The sequence below is a fragment of the Echeneis naucrates genome, chromosome 17 (assembly GCF_900963305.1).
Source record: "Echeneis naucrates chromosome 17, fEcheNa1.1, whole genome shotgun sequence".
NCBI lineage: Eukaryota > Metazoa > Chordata > Actinopteri > Carangiformes > Echeneidae > Echeneis > Echeneis naucrates.
The window spans coordinates 10,633,792-10,648,601 of NC_042527.1; the positions used below are offsets into that span (position 1 = coordinate 10,633,792).

The 14,810-nt window shown below is 41.0% G+C and overlaps 2 protein-coding genes across 24 annotated transcripts in view; both read right to left on the bottom strand.

The window, feature by feature from the left end:
• Positions 1-3,508: 3,508 nt before the first annotated feature.
• On the bottom strand, positions 3,509-6,055 carry LOC115057192 (ras-related protein Rap-2b-like). Of its 3 annotated transcripts, none has more exons than XM_029524114.1 (2): positions 5,247-6,055; positions 3,509-5,195 (listed from the first exon to the last, which is right to left on the bottom strand). In XM_029524114.1, exons 1-2 carry the CDS (start codon positions 5,379-5,381, stop codon positions 4,833-4,835), a joined length of 498 nt encoding a protein of 165 aa, XP_029379974.1. In that variant the 5' UTR covers positions 5,382-6,055; the 3' UTR covers positions 3,509-4,832. The 3 variants fall into 3 exon arrangements, with proteins under 3 accessions (XP_029379974.1, XP_029379975.1, XP_029379973.1); XM_029524115.1 differs by having other exon boundaries at positions 5,322-6,053; XM_029524113.1 differs by having other exon boundaries at positions 3,510-6,040.
• Positions 6,056-6,987: 932 nt separating this feature from the next.
• Positions 6,988-14,810, bottom strand: part of mbnl1 (muscleblind-like splicing regulator 1) — a 36,874-nt gene continuing 29,051 nt past the window's right edge. For 9 of the 21 annotated variants that reach the window (XM_029524093.1, XM_029524092.1, XM_029524091.1 and 6 more), the window contains 6 exons: positions 13,773-13,926; positions 12,802-12,837; positions 11,986-12,077; positions 11,449-11,493; positions 10,664-10,735; positions 6,988-10,560 (listed from right to left, as the gene is read on the bottom strand). In XM_029524093.1, the coding sequence (XP_029379953.1) occupies positions 10,679-10,735; positions 11,449-11,493; positions 11,986-12,077; positions 12,802-12,837; positions 13,773-13,926 (384 nt within the window). In that variant the 3' untranslated portion in view covers positions 6,988-10,560; positions 10,664-10,678. The remainder of the gene's footprint in view (positions 10,561-10,663; positions 10,736-11,448; positions 11,494-11,985; positions 12,078-12,801; positions 12,838-13,772; positions 13,927-14,810) is intronic. The other 12 variants (XM_029524097.1, XM_029524104.1, XM_029524102.1 and 9 more) reach the window with 5 other exon arrangements.

Genomic DNA, 14,810 nt, shown 5'->3' on the forward strand with positions numbered 1-14,810 from the left:
GTGCATGTCCTGTCTTTCTTATCTTCTAACTCCCCTAAAGCGCCGCCAAAAATGCTGAAATATACACTTCAACAGTGACGAAACAAAATACTCCTTATATATCTTTATATTTCAGTAATATAAAGTGATGAAGCTATAGTCTTTTCTATGTTGTTGTTGCTGTCAACAAACTACAAAAAAGTCCTAACCAACAATGCTCTTAGTTAAATTGTACAAAATACATGTCAATACTTCTTCAAAAAGGGATCAAGAATTTATAGTTTCATTTTTAAGGGGACATAATTTCCTGAGGATAGCTGGGTACTCCAGTTTCTAACCTCACCAGCAATGTGACTCAGCTGTGGGATCAGATTTGATACGCCGCTCAACAACAGCTGGATTGATTAATATGCAGATGAATGAGTTACTTCTCTCCGGCTTCTCTTACCATAACAGGCCGATGTAATCTCTGACATCTTGCGGATGTCAAAAGGAGCACCACTTTGCCCCTTCATGCCCCTGGAAGCGTTTTCAAAATGGAAACTAATACCATGACTCTTAAATTAGGATGCGATGAGGGTGACAGCAGATTAAATAATGATAGTTAAGTGGTGTTCCCATTAACATTAACTTTCTACTGCTACTCTAAGCTACTGGCTCTACTGACATAATGATTTTAGTCACAAAGCGATTGCATATCAGAGTACACTGAAAAAATATTTCTTTGATAGTGTGTTAGTTACACTAAAAAACATTCATATAAATATAGCACAAAAGGTGTTTTTGAGCTTCCATAGCTTTTCAGTGTATGTAGTATGTTATAGCATTCATGTAGACATTTTCCCTCCTTCATAGTTTAATCAAAAGACTGATATTACTCTGTGCTTTGAGATCACAGCTGCACCAGCGAAGCCAGATGTTTAGTTTGGCATAACACCTGTAAAATAGGGTCATTGCTAACTAATCAGAAGATCTAAAAGCCAAAAATATCAGTTTCCAAAAATGTTTTTTAATACACTAGACTGGAATCTACTTTTCATTAGCTTCCCCAAGACAGTATTTTACAGGAGTTGGTCCTAAATGTTGAGCTATTTCTCTAAAGATTCCATAAAATAGTGAGCGTGATGTACTTACATGACCGTACGTTACCCTCCATATGTTTACGAACTCCGCTGTATCACTGTGATCTGGTAGAACCTAAGTGTAGACTGTGAGGCAGCACGATTTTTGGCTGTGGAAAGAAGATGAAAAGAACATTTTCTCCCTGGTTAAATTCATTCTCTCTGCTGGGGTCAGGCTGGGCGTCTGGGTTGAGTCATGTGGTTCAGTATTTTAACAACTGTCTAGGCACAAAAACCCGTAATGCCTATTGCTTATTAATGAAACATTTGCAGAGAAGGTGTTACAGGAAGAGATATCTGCTGTTGCTGTTGGAAGATGGCCACGCTATTTGGATGATCCTCTAAAATGGTAATATTTCTTAGGCAGACAGGCTGTCCAAACAGCTCATGGGTAACCAGATGACTGTAACAACTAAATGAGTCATATGACCGTGCGTTTCTGCTCAAACCCGATCACATGTGTGCACAAGTGACATTCATCTCATTCCCTCTCTATTCCTGTTTTCATCCTTCATTTACATTTTTGAATGTTTCACTCTTAATCTGTTGTGAGGTTTTGGTCAGGTTGAACTGAAGAAACAGTTTGAGAGCATTGCAGGTCATGAGGACAGACAAACTGTGACAATGCCAGCAATCTATTTCTACACGGTTAAGAGGAACTACATGTCTCTTTCAACATAGATTTGAGGTGAAGTGACTGCAGCACAGGAAGTACCTGATCATCCACCCTTCCTTTCCCCCATATTCTCAAAAACCAACATACCAGTGAGCTGATTTTTGATCAGGTCTGCATGCTGATATGCTGATGTTGCACAGACTATAGGCATGAAAGCCTCACACAATTTGCAGAGTGCTTTTCTCTTACATGTAGAATTAGCTGTGCCTGTGCTACGCTGGGCAGCTTGTGAAATTCAGGAAAGAACGTGAACAGAAGGGCTTGTGCAATATTTCAGTAAGCAGAAGAAGGTGTCATATTTTAGGCAATTCTCCAGCACCGAGATGCAAAAAAACAAAACAAAAAAACTGTATTTGTGACATTATATCTATATTTGGGCGGTTGAGAAAGAAAGCCCTGGTAGCAATAGTAGGAAAAGTAACACCATATTGTTTCAAAATATGAAACCTAATCTAAATATTTAAAAATGTAGGCAAAACTTTATATGTATGAAACCTCCACTGTTATTTTCTCATTATTTTCCTAAAATCTATTAACAGACTGCAGGTGCTTCCAGGTCTTGCCGCCGTTTCAACTGTTATTCATGTGTGACAGCGTCTCTCTGCAAATCACCAACACACAGCTGATATGATCTTGTGTAGACATGGAGAATATTTACGCACCACACGTGCACATATCGTAGATGACTACCATCATCCATCATTAAAAAAGAAAATAATATGCAAGGTTTAGTGAGTTTACGTGGGGAGCTCCACCACAGTGCTGCACTTTGTAAGCAGTTAAGGTGGAGCTAGTTTCCATTTGATGGTGACAGTTAAGTCCAGCGGCTCGTTCAGACAACCATCGCTATTTCATACATAGACATTCATACTGTAACAACACATGGGCATGAAATGTGACACAGCATTTTGCAGGCGGTCACAGGCCAACTTCCCCCTTATACTATCATCCTGCTGCTGCTCTTTGTAACTCTTTAGTTAGGTTGCATCTTTCACACATTTGGCCATGTGTTAGGCCAGCTAAACCAGTTTCACACATGTTTTTCATGTCAATCTACAGACTCCTGGTGAAAATATTTATATATATTTTTTTTTTATTGTAGTAAAAAAACTAATAGACCTAATCCGTAAAAGGTCAGTCTGAGTTTTACGTGACTAACTAAATCTTTTTTTCAGCCTGATAAAATTAACTATAATTGCAATTATGAATTATGAACTACTTTACTTCCAGATTCTCACTCTGAAAAAAAAAAGGCTACTTTCACTTTCTTGAAGTGACACCACATCTGTAGACTGAATCTGGTAACCTAACCTTAAATCTCTGTAGTAAGACGGACCTTTGACGCAGAAGCTCATTGGCCAGTATGAGGAACAACTTACGAAGTGCCAGTCTACTGTATGTATGGCTGATGGAACTTGGCAGCGGACAAAGAAAGCCCTCTCTGTCTTCCACTTGCAGCCTTGAAAACATGCGGTGGGAAGACCTAAACGCACTTACTGGAAACCCTTCCCACTAACCAAACAACTGCACTGAAAACGTTATTTATCCATCCGAGCCACAGAGACTGGGATCATCTTATAATGCTAACGAGCCGTTGAAGGTCGACGTATTCATCTAACCTGTTTAAAGTTATTCAATTTGGGTTCATAAAGTAGAGGAGGTGATCACATTGCAGAAGCTGGCACTATGACATGTTTTTACTTTTTACATTTTTTAATTTTTCTAAATCAATTATCAGGCTATTAGCGCCCCAGTCCAAAGTGGCCCTGAAGTAAATTATTTAAGCCTTTATGTTCCCAGCAAAAACAATCATTGCACACAGTGTTATGTAAAATGCATTTTGTATTACAAGTCTTTGAAACCGGCAGGTGGATGGCAGGAGATTTGTCCAAAGGGAGAATTACAGTTACAGTAAATCCAAAAATGTCACATTTTTTTTTAGAAAAGCAGAACCTAGATAATACAGACAGACATGGCTTGCCATTCACTGAAACATAATGTTCTGGTTGGACGAGTACCTTGAGAAACGGCATGAATCGGACCCTTGACGCACAGGCCTGTTTCCACGCTGAGCTTCCTGACAGTAAAATAAGAGGAGGCTCTTCTCACTTTGACACCGGATGTGTTTGGAAAAACTGCTAAAAAATTCTGATTGCCATCAAGACGCACTGCAGAGGAAGTAGGGCTCATCAGTTGGCACAGTCACAGGAGTTTTCTTAGGAAAGGCACTTGACATGGGGGGGGTCATGGCTTTTCCCCCCATGCAGCGACAGCAATGGTCCTTGTTTGCGCACACTGAGGAGGGGACACCTTCAGCTAAGTGCAAGTTCCATGATAATTCCACTTTCACCAGACCACAGAGGGGAGGGTTAAAAAAAACAAAACAAACAAACAAACAAACAAAAAAAAAAAACATCAAAAAATATGTAGGCGTCACAACTCCACCACAGTCCACAGCTTCAAATACAGTAACTTTGTGGGTGGATCACACTAAATAGAGATTGGATGTGCAAGGCTTGAGTGGTGACTGATACGTTCAGGAGAGATTTTTAAATGCTTTCAGGTCTCCTTCTTTAGCCAAAAGGCCCCAAAAGTGCCCAGTCCCTGGGAATTTGGCCCCAATGTGGCTCACCAACACCAATCTCCAACACAGATGGACCCAGCCCAGAAAGATGGAACAGTACAACTCAACAAATAAACCCCCCCAAAACAGGAAAACGAAAACAACAACGTGTCTCTTAGGTTTCACAATAAGACATTCCCATTGAGGCACATTTCCAGAGAAGTGTCATATACAAAGCTATAAAAAAATCCCAAAAACATTCAAGTACTTTGTCATGTAAACACTTTTCCAGACTATAATACATAATCGATTGTTGTCCTCGTCGATTTTTGTTTATGTGCAACAATAAGACAACAGTGTGAGTAAAGAGAATACTTTTTGCAGAAAAAAAAAAGAAAGAAAATGATAAACAGAAAGCCGAGAGGGGGGGTAGAAGCTCAAACACAGCCCGGATGCACAGTTTGTGTTGTTTTTTTGTTTTTGTTGTGTTCCCTCAGAGCAGGACGCAGGAGCAGCACTTATCGCCGCCGCTGGGAACAGTCGAGTAGTTCATCTGTCGGACTATTTCTGCAAACAGTTCGTCGACTGATCCTTTATTTTTGGCCGAAGTTTCCATAAACGGGCAGTTCCAGTCCTGGGCCAGCGCCTTGCCTTCCCCGGAAGACACCTCCCTCTCCCCCTCCAGGTCCACCTTGTTGCCCACCAGGATCATCGGCACCCTCTCGTACCTCTTCACCCGGATGATCTGGTCCCTCATCGGCTTGATGTCCTGGAAGCTCTGCTGGTTCACCAGGCTGTAGACCAGGATGAAGCCCTGGCCGTTTTTGATGTACAGGTCTCTCATGGAGGCGAACTGCTCGGTGCCCGCCGTGTCCAGGATCTCCAGCACGGACGGGGACGAGTCCACCTCGATCTCCTTCCGGTAGAAATCCTCTATCGTCGGGTCGTACTTCTCGATGAAGGAGCCCGTCACGAACTGGACCGTCAGTGCCGATTTGCCGACTCCGCCCGACCCCAAAACAACCACTTTGTACTCCCTCATGGCTGCGGGGTGGGGTGGTGGTGGTGGTGGTGGTGGTGGTGGTGGTGGTGGTGGTGGGGGGGGGGGGGGGGGGGAAAGGCAGACACCTCCTTTTTCCGCGACGAAGGCTTCTCCTCTGCCACCCGCTGACCAGCCCCGATGTTTTCTACGCGATCGGGCTGGGAAGCCTGCGCTCCGGCTCGGGTAGGGCTCGGCTGCCGGGGCCGGCGGTTCCTCCCAGGCGGCGCTGTGTCGGCGGCGGAGCGGAGATCCGAGCTGAGGGGCCGCCGCTGGACATCAGCGTGGCGGATTAAAGCGCATTTTGATCCGACTGTATTGTGCAACGGCGCTGGGAAGCGTGAGCGCTCCTCTCTTCTTGCATGGCGTTTCCTGCCCACATCCTCTGCGCGTCAAACGCTGAGGCTCAGTTCCGCTTTCTTAAAGGAGCCGTCACCCCCGAAACCTCGGACGCGGCACAAACAGCTGACCTGAAGCGCACCGTGCCCGCGCGCGCGCGCGCGTCCCCGTGCGCCTCCGTGACCCCTGCCCTCGCGCACTCGCACACGTCACCTCAGAGGAACTTAGAGATCCAGATGTTGACGTGAAGCCAAACTGCAGTGCTGCTGATGTTTGCTTTGTTGATTTGTCCGACATCGATCCATCCAGCAGCAGCAGCAGCAGGAAAATCCTTCAGCTTTTTCTCTCATTTGTGTGTTGTTGCAATGACTTACCACGACTGTTACACCCGCACCCCTCCCCCCGCCACGCGCACACACACACACACACACACACACACATCCAACTCTCCGTCAGCCACACCTAAACAAGCCCCAACTTCCAAAACAAGTGATGTAACATTTAATTCTTATGTTGGTGTTATAATATGAAGGAAATAACTGACTGTTTGGAAACTTGAAGGCTCAGGAGCTGAGGTAAATGACTCGTCCAGCACTTTCCAGCCAGGAAGCTGAGAGGCTGTAAACATTTGGCACTGTAGTAAAATGACCTTTGAACCCTTTTACTCCTACTGGTAGGGGGGTGTCCTATCAGGGAGACTAGAAACTGCTGGACAGTGGGGGTCAGTGACACACCCGTGTGTCTCACAGGAAGTTAGGAATCCTTTGGTGGTGGAGGAAGCGTTTAAATCTGCTTGATTAATGAGGCAATAGCCTTAAAGTGTTGACCCCATGAATCTGATACAACTATATCTTATTGTTTAATACACAACACGCTCATTCAAGTTGTGGAAAGTACGACAGGGGGCACATTGTGAGTTGTGACCCAGATAACTCTGTAAAAGATCATGAAAATTTTCAGAACAATTAGCTTATCTTTGCATTTCCATCATGTATCAGCCTCTGTGGAGCTGCTCCAGTGTGCTGCTGGTGTTCTTTCAGGATAACGGTTCATGAGACTTACATCCAGAAACAGTTCATCCCCTTCATATAACAACTGGAAAATTATTAAAGATGAATCCCCTGTTGCCAGACAACTACTATTCAGTTGTCCAGTAACTGGGAATTAATCTTCATGTGCTAATAAATATCCTCGTGGTCAACTGATTAAAAGGCTACTCGGTTTTTCTTTACTTGACCCACAGAGTACACAGAGGCAGTGAGCAAATAACTTTTGCATGAGCAAATGAAATATTGTTTTATTCAGGTTTTTTTTTTTTTTCATCCATACAGCAAGAGTCAATTATGGCAACAATAAAATGTACATAAACAAATCTGAAGACAGAATAGTACATCATTGTGTGGCAATTGTTAGCAAATACATAACTGATGGTAGCACTTACAAGTAAAAAGCAGTCAGAGTGAACATGTGCCCCCAGCAGGGAAGAGAAACCTTGGCTCTGGCCAGGAGACTGAACATCTGATTTGGAAAAACGGTGCTTTGGTTTTGTAGCGCCTCCACAGCAGCCTCCAGTCGGAAACATGTTGGCGCTGAGTGGCGAATGGTACATTCATTTCAAAGACTAATTTGCCAAATATGCATTTGGTGTGGTGAGCCTTCACCTGCTGAGTGCACAGATATGATAGCAGGAACGACGTCCCGTGAGTCAGTGTAGGCTATCATTATATGGCTATGAAAAAGTATCCGGGGAGGATGAGTGCTATTATTTTATCATTCTTTAAATAAGATTTTTGCTTGGAAAAATATTTTATCACATAAGAGTAAGATGACTTGTTTTTGAAGTATTATTTCTCCACACTGTGGATGTTATCTACTGTATGTGTAATTTGAAAAACATATTATTGTATGTCCTGAAGTCTGAATGTGTAATCTTTCCATACATACTGTAACTATGGAGTTGTTTTTTTGTTTTTTTTGTTTACACGTTTTACATGCAGTCAAATCAAACTATAGTAGAATACAAAGTTTTGACAGTTTTATGTATCACATGTACCATGGGAGCAGCAATACTGCGTGACCAAATCCAACATATGATAAATGGACATCACTGGATATCTCATCCTATGAGAGGAGTGAAGTTAGCATGGCATGGGGACATCTACTCCCCTACAACATTCCCTGGCAATACCTGCCACTGATAAAATAAGACAAAAAGCGCATAGCTTTCTCTGAATGCATTGGCCAAGAAACTAGTGCCCTTCTTTGCAAGCAATTTTTTAGCTGGTCTTCTAATTTACGAATTTAAATTAATCTAACAAAATTCCTTATAATTATAGATATTTTTTATTCAAAATAATATCTCAATATGATACACATTTTTTTCTCTGTTCATTTGACTATATACAGAAGTGCAAAAAGTCAACCTTCGTCCCTTAGGTTAGAACTCATCGTCTGCAGCATTTTGGACTTCTCCAGTGTGAAGAAGTCTTTGCTTCCTCACTCCTAATCTCCCTACCGACCAAACATCCAGACACCCGTCAATCTCACTGCTCGTTTTGGCCTGACATTCAGGGCAAACTTAAGAAATATTCAAACAAAAGTACATATCTTTTTGAAATGGATACAGTAGAAAATAATTTTTACTCTAAAACATGGACAATCTCTATCTCAACATATCTCTATCTCAATATATTTCAAACATGCTCTTGACATGTTACAAGTTGGTTACATAATTAGTTTTTATGTTTTTAATCTATTCAGAGATGCTGCAGAGGCAGCAAATTAACTGATCTCATTCCTTGTATCAAAAAATTCTTTTCTCCACAAAGTTAAGTGATAATGTAACATCAACTGAAAAAGACATCCAGCTATATGAATGAAGTGAATATTTAAAACTGACTCAACACATTATCATTTATATGGTTTGAAAAAGTTATGAATGTCATACTACCTCAAAATCTACAACGGCTATATCAATGTTGTCAAGTAATATATAGAAAGGCAAAAAAAAAAAAAAAAAAAAAAAAAAAAAAAAAAAGAAAGAAAAGGAAAATCTACAACTACATACCTCAAATAGATTAAAATCCTTAAGCACATAAGTTCCATGAAATTTAAGAGCGTAATTGTTACTTTTACATAGAGAATGAACAAAAAGAAAGATCATAAGCGGCATGTGAGAGAACTATAAAACATCATTGGTGTTCTTTACCTGCATGGTGATTGATAGTACATTTGATTGGGCTAAGACCCAGTAATTGTAATCTAAGGCTTTGTTAGGTACGTTACAATCGGTAAAGACACACTACACACGTCTGTGACCAGAAAAACCAAGTGATCATAAAAGTGACAGATGAATGAAAGATGATGCACGTTTCCTTAAATGTTCAAGCCTCTTGAGAGATGCTTCTAGAGCCTTTTGTGAAAACGATTGAGAGGAAAAAACTGTGCTTTGGTTTCCATAGTCAGATTTACATGTAAATGAGAACCTTCGTGTTTTGCTTGAAATACAAGTCAAAGTCACAGAATGAGTTGTATTCCCTCAAAAGTGAAAGTTTTGCTTAAGAGGGGATGTGAGATGTGAAATTAAAACTGGGTGATCAGACAAACAATCGTTCAAGTGCACATGTGGTTTAAATGACCTAATAGACCTCTGGGTCAGTTGTTTTTTCATTCCCATCAACACATGGCTCAACAGTGCTTCTTGGAGAGTCACCCCTCTTTAAAAGAGGAGGGACAAAGTAACACAATGTCAATTCAAGGTACACCCTCTACTTCACCAGGCTTTAGAGTCAATGGACTTGAGCTACAACTTAGTCCCAATAAACAAAAACACACTAGTCTATGAAAAGAGGTATGACAAACTTTAGAAAAACCCTCCATTTTTGATTTGAAAATAAGTTTAAAATGAAATCAAAACGAAGAAAAATGGCAAACCCCCACTTCTAAAACTGATTAAAGTTAAAAAAAAAAAAAAAAAAAACAACCCAAAAAACAAACACTCAATGGATATTCTTAAAATGAAACGATACAAAAAGAGCCATACAAAACTTTTACCTTCGGTAAACAAATAACACTGCTGAGATAACACTCTGGTTTTAGCTGTATGGCCTTGATGGCACATGACAAGTGAGAAAAGCTAGCCTGGCTGTGCTTTCAAGGTACACAGGTATGTTGGTTTACCCAGAACATTCATATGTCCAAGACCCTCATTTCAACAACTAGTTTCACTAGTAGCCGTAAAAACACAATACTGTACATGCCTAATTCTTTTGGCGAAAAAAATTCCTGTTAAATCCTTGTGCCTTTCAGATCTCAATTCAAAGTCAAGGTGCATGTTTGCATTTCACTTGTAAACTATGAAATATGGCTATCAATCAAACAAAGTAGAGCAGAACAAATAAAAAAGGAAAAAAGGAAAAACTAAGATCTTGGTCAACTAACGTACCAGCACTGGATGTTGCCTCATGCAACCACACTTTTGACCGTCTGTGCTTGCAGTAATTATATAATTAGAACAAATTGAGCGCTATGATTTACTCTGACGCAAAGGTGTAATTTGAAAGTTTCCCACTGCTGGGAATTACACTGACCCTGGCACCAAGATGTCCTCCTCTCTCAGCTGGACGTTGAATTTGATAATGAACTCTTCTTGACATCTATATATGGGAAAATGGCACAGATCATGTGTTGCACCCTTGATGTTTACAAGTGTGATGAGACCATCGCTGTGGACCAGCTAAGAGATGGCAGACCCTCCTTGTCTCACTGCTTGACATTCTGAAGGTTATGTACATAAAGGCTGAACTCTTTTGGCTTGGACGGTGCCAGCACACATTCATTTGATCTGTAAAACATGAAAAAAACTCTCACTCATTTTTCCACATAAAAGTAAGCTACTGATTAGTTTTGCAAAGTAGGAAAATGTGAGGTCTAAAATAGGAACTCACTGTTCTTGAGAGGAACTACATTTGAGTCAAGTACTTGTGACTACTCAGATGATCTGCAGATATTATTGGAATCTGTGGGCAGAAAACAAACAAGGATCAAATGAAGCACAGAAAAACACTCAAAGTGGTTGGCTGATAAAGCAAACAGATCAATGCAATTGGACCACATCCTCTCACATTACGATGAGTTCATTGCTGAAAAAAACGAAGATGGCAGGATAGAAGAAGACATTTGCCTACAGTTTGGAATGATTGATTCAGTTGGTGACATGTCATTAAGAATTAACAGACACTTCTGGACAGCAGGACGAGGATTGAAAGTAGGGGGTGGTGGCGGGGACGGGGGAAACTGTCAGTGAGGTGGCTCCCCCATGCAATTCTTAGTCCTCCATGTTGTTGACCTGCACATTGCAGTGAAATGCAGAAAACTTGTCCTAAATCAGGAGTAATAAACTTTCATGACTCTTTTCTCCGCTATGATGAAATTGCGCAATGTAGCTTACTGCTTATATATCCCTTTAACAGAGCTGAAATTGAAGTGTCACACATCTTTATACAAATCTGCTGGATTTTAGAACTTCCCTGACGATGATAAGTGTGCTCAGTTTTTAAACACAAGGTACATGGTAAAGCTTTGGTTTACGTGCTGGAAGCAGCAGCGATAAAAATAGAGGAAAAAAAAAAGAAAAAAAAAGAAGCCAAGCACCAAAGCGCACAGATAGCAACTGTTGCACAAGCTGTGCGAATGGCTCTAAAAATTTTTTAAAAAACTACCTCATACATACCAATTGCATGTATTCGTTGGTAGTCAACTTTGATAAGGAAGAGTCCTCAAAATGGAAAAGGACAAAAATTGAGGTTACAATGAGGACACACATTAAATGCAATACAGTATATATCTCCAGAAAGACAGGTAATCTAAGTAATGTATGAAACTAGAATATGATGCTTACAGTTAAAATGGAAATATGATTTCCAAAAACGTGTTACAGTAAGACATGTATACACATGTTGGTGTAGGCCAACAAGAGGGAGCACTGCCTTTTACCCAACCCTCCCCTCGCTGTAACACACAAGCATTCCCAGAGTGCTGATGTGCATCGAGACAGATAGACAGACAGACAGACAGACAGACAGATAGACAGATAGACAGATAGATTGATAGACAGATAGATAGATAGATAGACAGATAGACAGATAGATAGATAGATAGATAGATAGATAGATAGATAGATAGATAGATAGATAGATAGATAGATAGATAGATAGATAGACAGACACAGATAGATAGATAGGTAGATTGAGGCGGTAGAGGTGCAAACCTGATTGGTGGAGGCAGTTGCGAAGGGAACGTTTGTGGCAGATGTGGTGGCTGCAGACACAGTGGCTGGAGTACCACCGTGCATCATGGGAACTTTTTTGGAGGGAAAATCATGTAAGCAAAAATACATAGAGGGGCAGTGTAACCACATTCACACCAGGCAAATGGGGAAGGAGAAGGAGACAGAGGGACTCAGAGAGGGATTCAATTTAACTGGTTCCCTTTCTTTCCTCTGCCAACGCTGATAAGACGTCTTGTGATCTGAGAACTTGATGAGACAGCCATTTGTCTCATTGTATTTTCACAAATTCAACAACCAGTACTCCTATTTCAGAATAACATAGAAATAAATGCCATCATATGGCAGAGGAGATGAGGGGAAAAGTTATAATAGAACTCTCTCAGTTTTTAGTGTTTTTTAAAAGGGTTTTCAATTGGTGTCAGGTTAGACCAGCCAAAAGCCAAGAAGTGCAAAGAGTACTAGAGTGGGTCGAACAACATAGTGTACAGAGAGAAATCAAGAAAATCAAGGTCAGTTAAACTAATATTACAGGTTAATACAGCTCATATACACCACTTAGTTTCTCATAATTTCATCATAGAATTGTCTTTCCTTATGTGGACTGTTGCTTATGGTTCACATCACAGAAAGTGTGACTTTCAGGTCAATCAGGTCAAAATTTCACAGGGAAATCACAAAGTATGTATAAGTGGCTACGAAGATAGTACTATTCATTTCACTGAATGGTTAGGTTTTGATGATGTGAGTCAGAGACATTAGGTTACTGATAACTGAAGAAGGAAAGCTGGAACCTACCAACGCTGGCTGCAGGTGTCATGCACAATATTGAGCCTGCCCATCATGCAGTGCAACAGGAAGTGGATTGGGTAGGGAAGAGAAATCAAAACAGCCCATCACAAGGTTCGTTAGAGTGAGGGGAGAGATAAGGTGGAAAAAAAAGGTTAATATCTCTTGGACACAGTCATCAGTGATCGGAAAAGGCGAAGTGGTAAACGTATCATGAGGAACTTTGTTAATCAAATGGGTGTCTCAATCTAAACATTTGATTGAAGCGTAATGGATATTATTGTGTAATAAACCATGAGTGATAGCGCAGTTAAGATTTTTAACTACCAAGTATTTAATGGTACACAGTCTAGACAGAAGTGAGAGGAACAGAAGCCAAAGTCTGCAGCCTGCTGTTTGTTACCAAAGGTGAACAATACCACTGTTCAACCCATCCAGCCCCATTCACTCCAGTGCAAGCCAAAGCCCCACCCATGGTATCTCATCAAAACATAAGTGACCATCTCATGGACAATGTCACACTGTAGTGAAAAAAAAAATGCTATCCTTTTCTCCAACAAATGTCCATGCCTTCTTCAATCAGTTTGGATATACTTGGAGGAGCACGTATCTACATGGAGTTATATTAGGGCAATTAGTAGGCAGAAAAACATTTTAATCTCTTCTCAAAACCTAGTGGCCATGCAGCGCCATACAAAGCATAGTGCATTAACTTGTTAAAGCATTTTTAGCTTTAAAACTGCACTTCGAGATAAATGTGTTTGGCAGTTGTCGAGTAAAAAGAAAAGTTTGAATTTTATGACTGACTATCTTTGTACTTTCCCTTACCTAAAGAAAAAGAAAAAAGACCACTAGTTTAAAATGGAGCTGCTCTGGGTAGTTCACCACTTTGCCCAACCCCAGCCAAGCGGGAGCCAGGTTAAACTGATCCAGACATCCTCTTGGTGATCAGAGCTGTAACGGTGCTTATGGAGCCATACCTGATGGGAGGAAAGCTGCCTGCTGCTGAAACTGCATGTTGGCCAGAGCCTGTTGGTACTGAAGCATGCCGGTGTTAAATACGGCAGAGGCCCCGTTGGCTTTCTCCAGGGCTGCCCGCTTTGGCAAGGGAGCCATGACACTAGGGGCGATGCCCTGCCCAGCCAGACAGAAGGAGGCCAGTGAGAAAGAAAACAGGAAACAGATAAAAGAAAGAGAAAGGTGTGTGGAAAAGACAGAGAGGTGTGTTGGAGAGAAGCAAAAAAAAAAAAAGAAAACAAAAAAGGTACATTCGTTAGAGGACATTGTATGAGCAGCATTACAACATCCTTGTGTGTACAACAACAATATCATCATATCATCAGTAGCAAGCAAGCAGCAGTCTGACACAAGTACTACACAAGCAGGAGCATGGTGCCTACTCGAGCTAATGGCTAACAAGCATTAATATATTCATTATTTTATCAGGAAGCTTACTTGGATTTATTAACTTTTTACTACTAATGCTGACTTAATGCAACATAAGCAAGCATTAACTATTAAAACAATAAGGCTGCTAACAAGAGGTGGAACAGGTAGGAAGCACAAAGGGAGGCTGCACTGCTAGCTCCATGATAAACTGTGTAAGCCATGTTTAAGTGATGGTTCACTCTCAGACAAGAATCAAAAATGGTCTCAGGCCAAGGGACGCAAGAGGGATGTTGAAAAGTATATTTCAGGTGTCAATATTTATAACATAAAATACTCCGTATTTGAATTTGATCTTGGCATGAGGCCATTCCTGAGGTCTGAATATCTGTGACAAGAATTGATGATGGAGTGAACTATCATTTGAACGGTAATCATCTGTTATGGCGGGATCACTCCTGTATGGTTTTAAAGACTGTTCCTCTTAGCCCCACTCTTATCCATCTGACATGCACTAGTAAAACAGACATGCACACATTTGACTGAGCTGCTCAACAACACTGACTATTGACTTGGACGTAAGACTGAAGCCATGCCACCATTATAGAAGCACTTCTTCCCTAGTTCTCACT

Excerpts from the sequence above, each read along its gene's own strand:
- LOC115057192 (XM_029524113.1), bottom strand. The coding sequence starts at position 5,381 with ATGAGGGAGTACAAAGTGGTTGTTTTGGGGTCGGGCGGAGTCGGCAAA.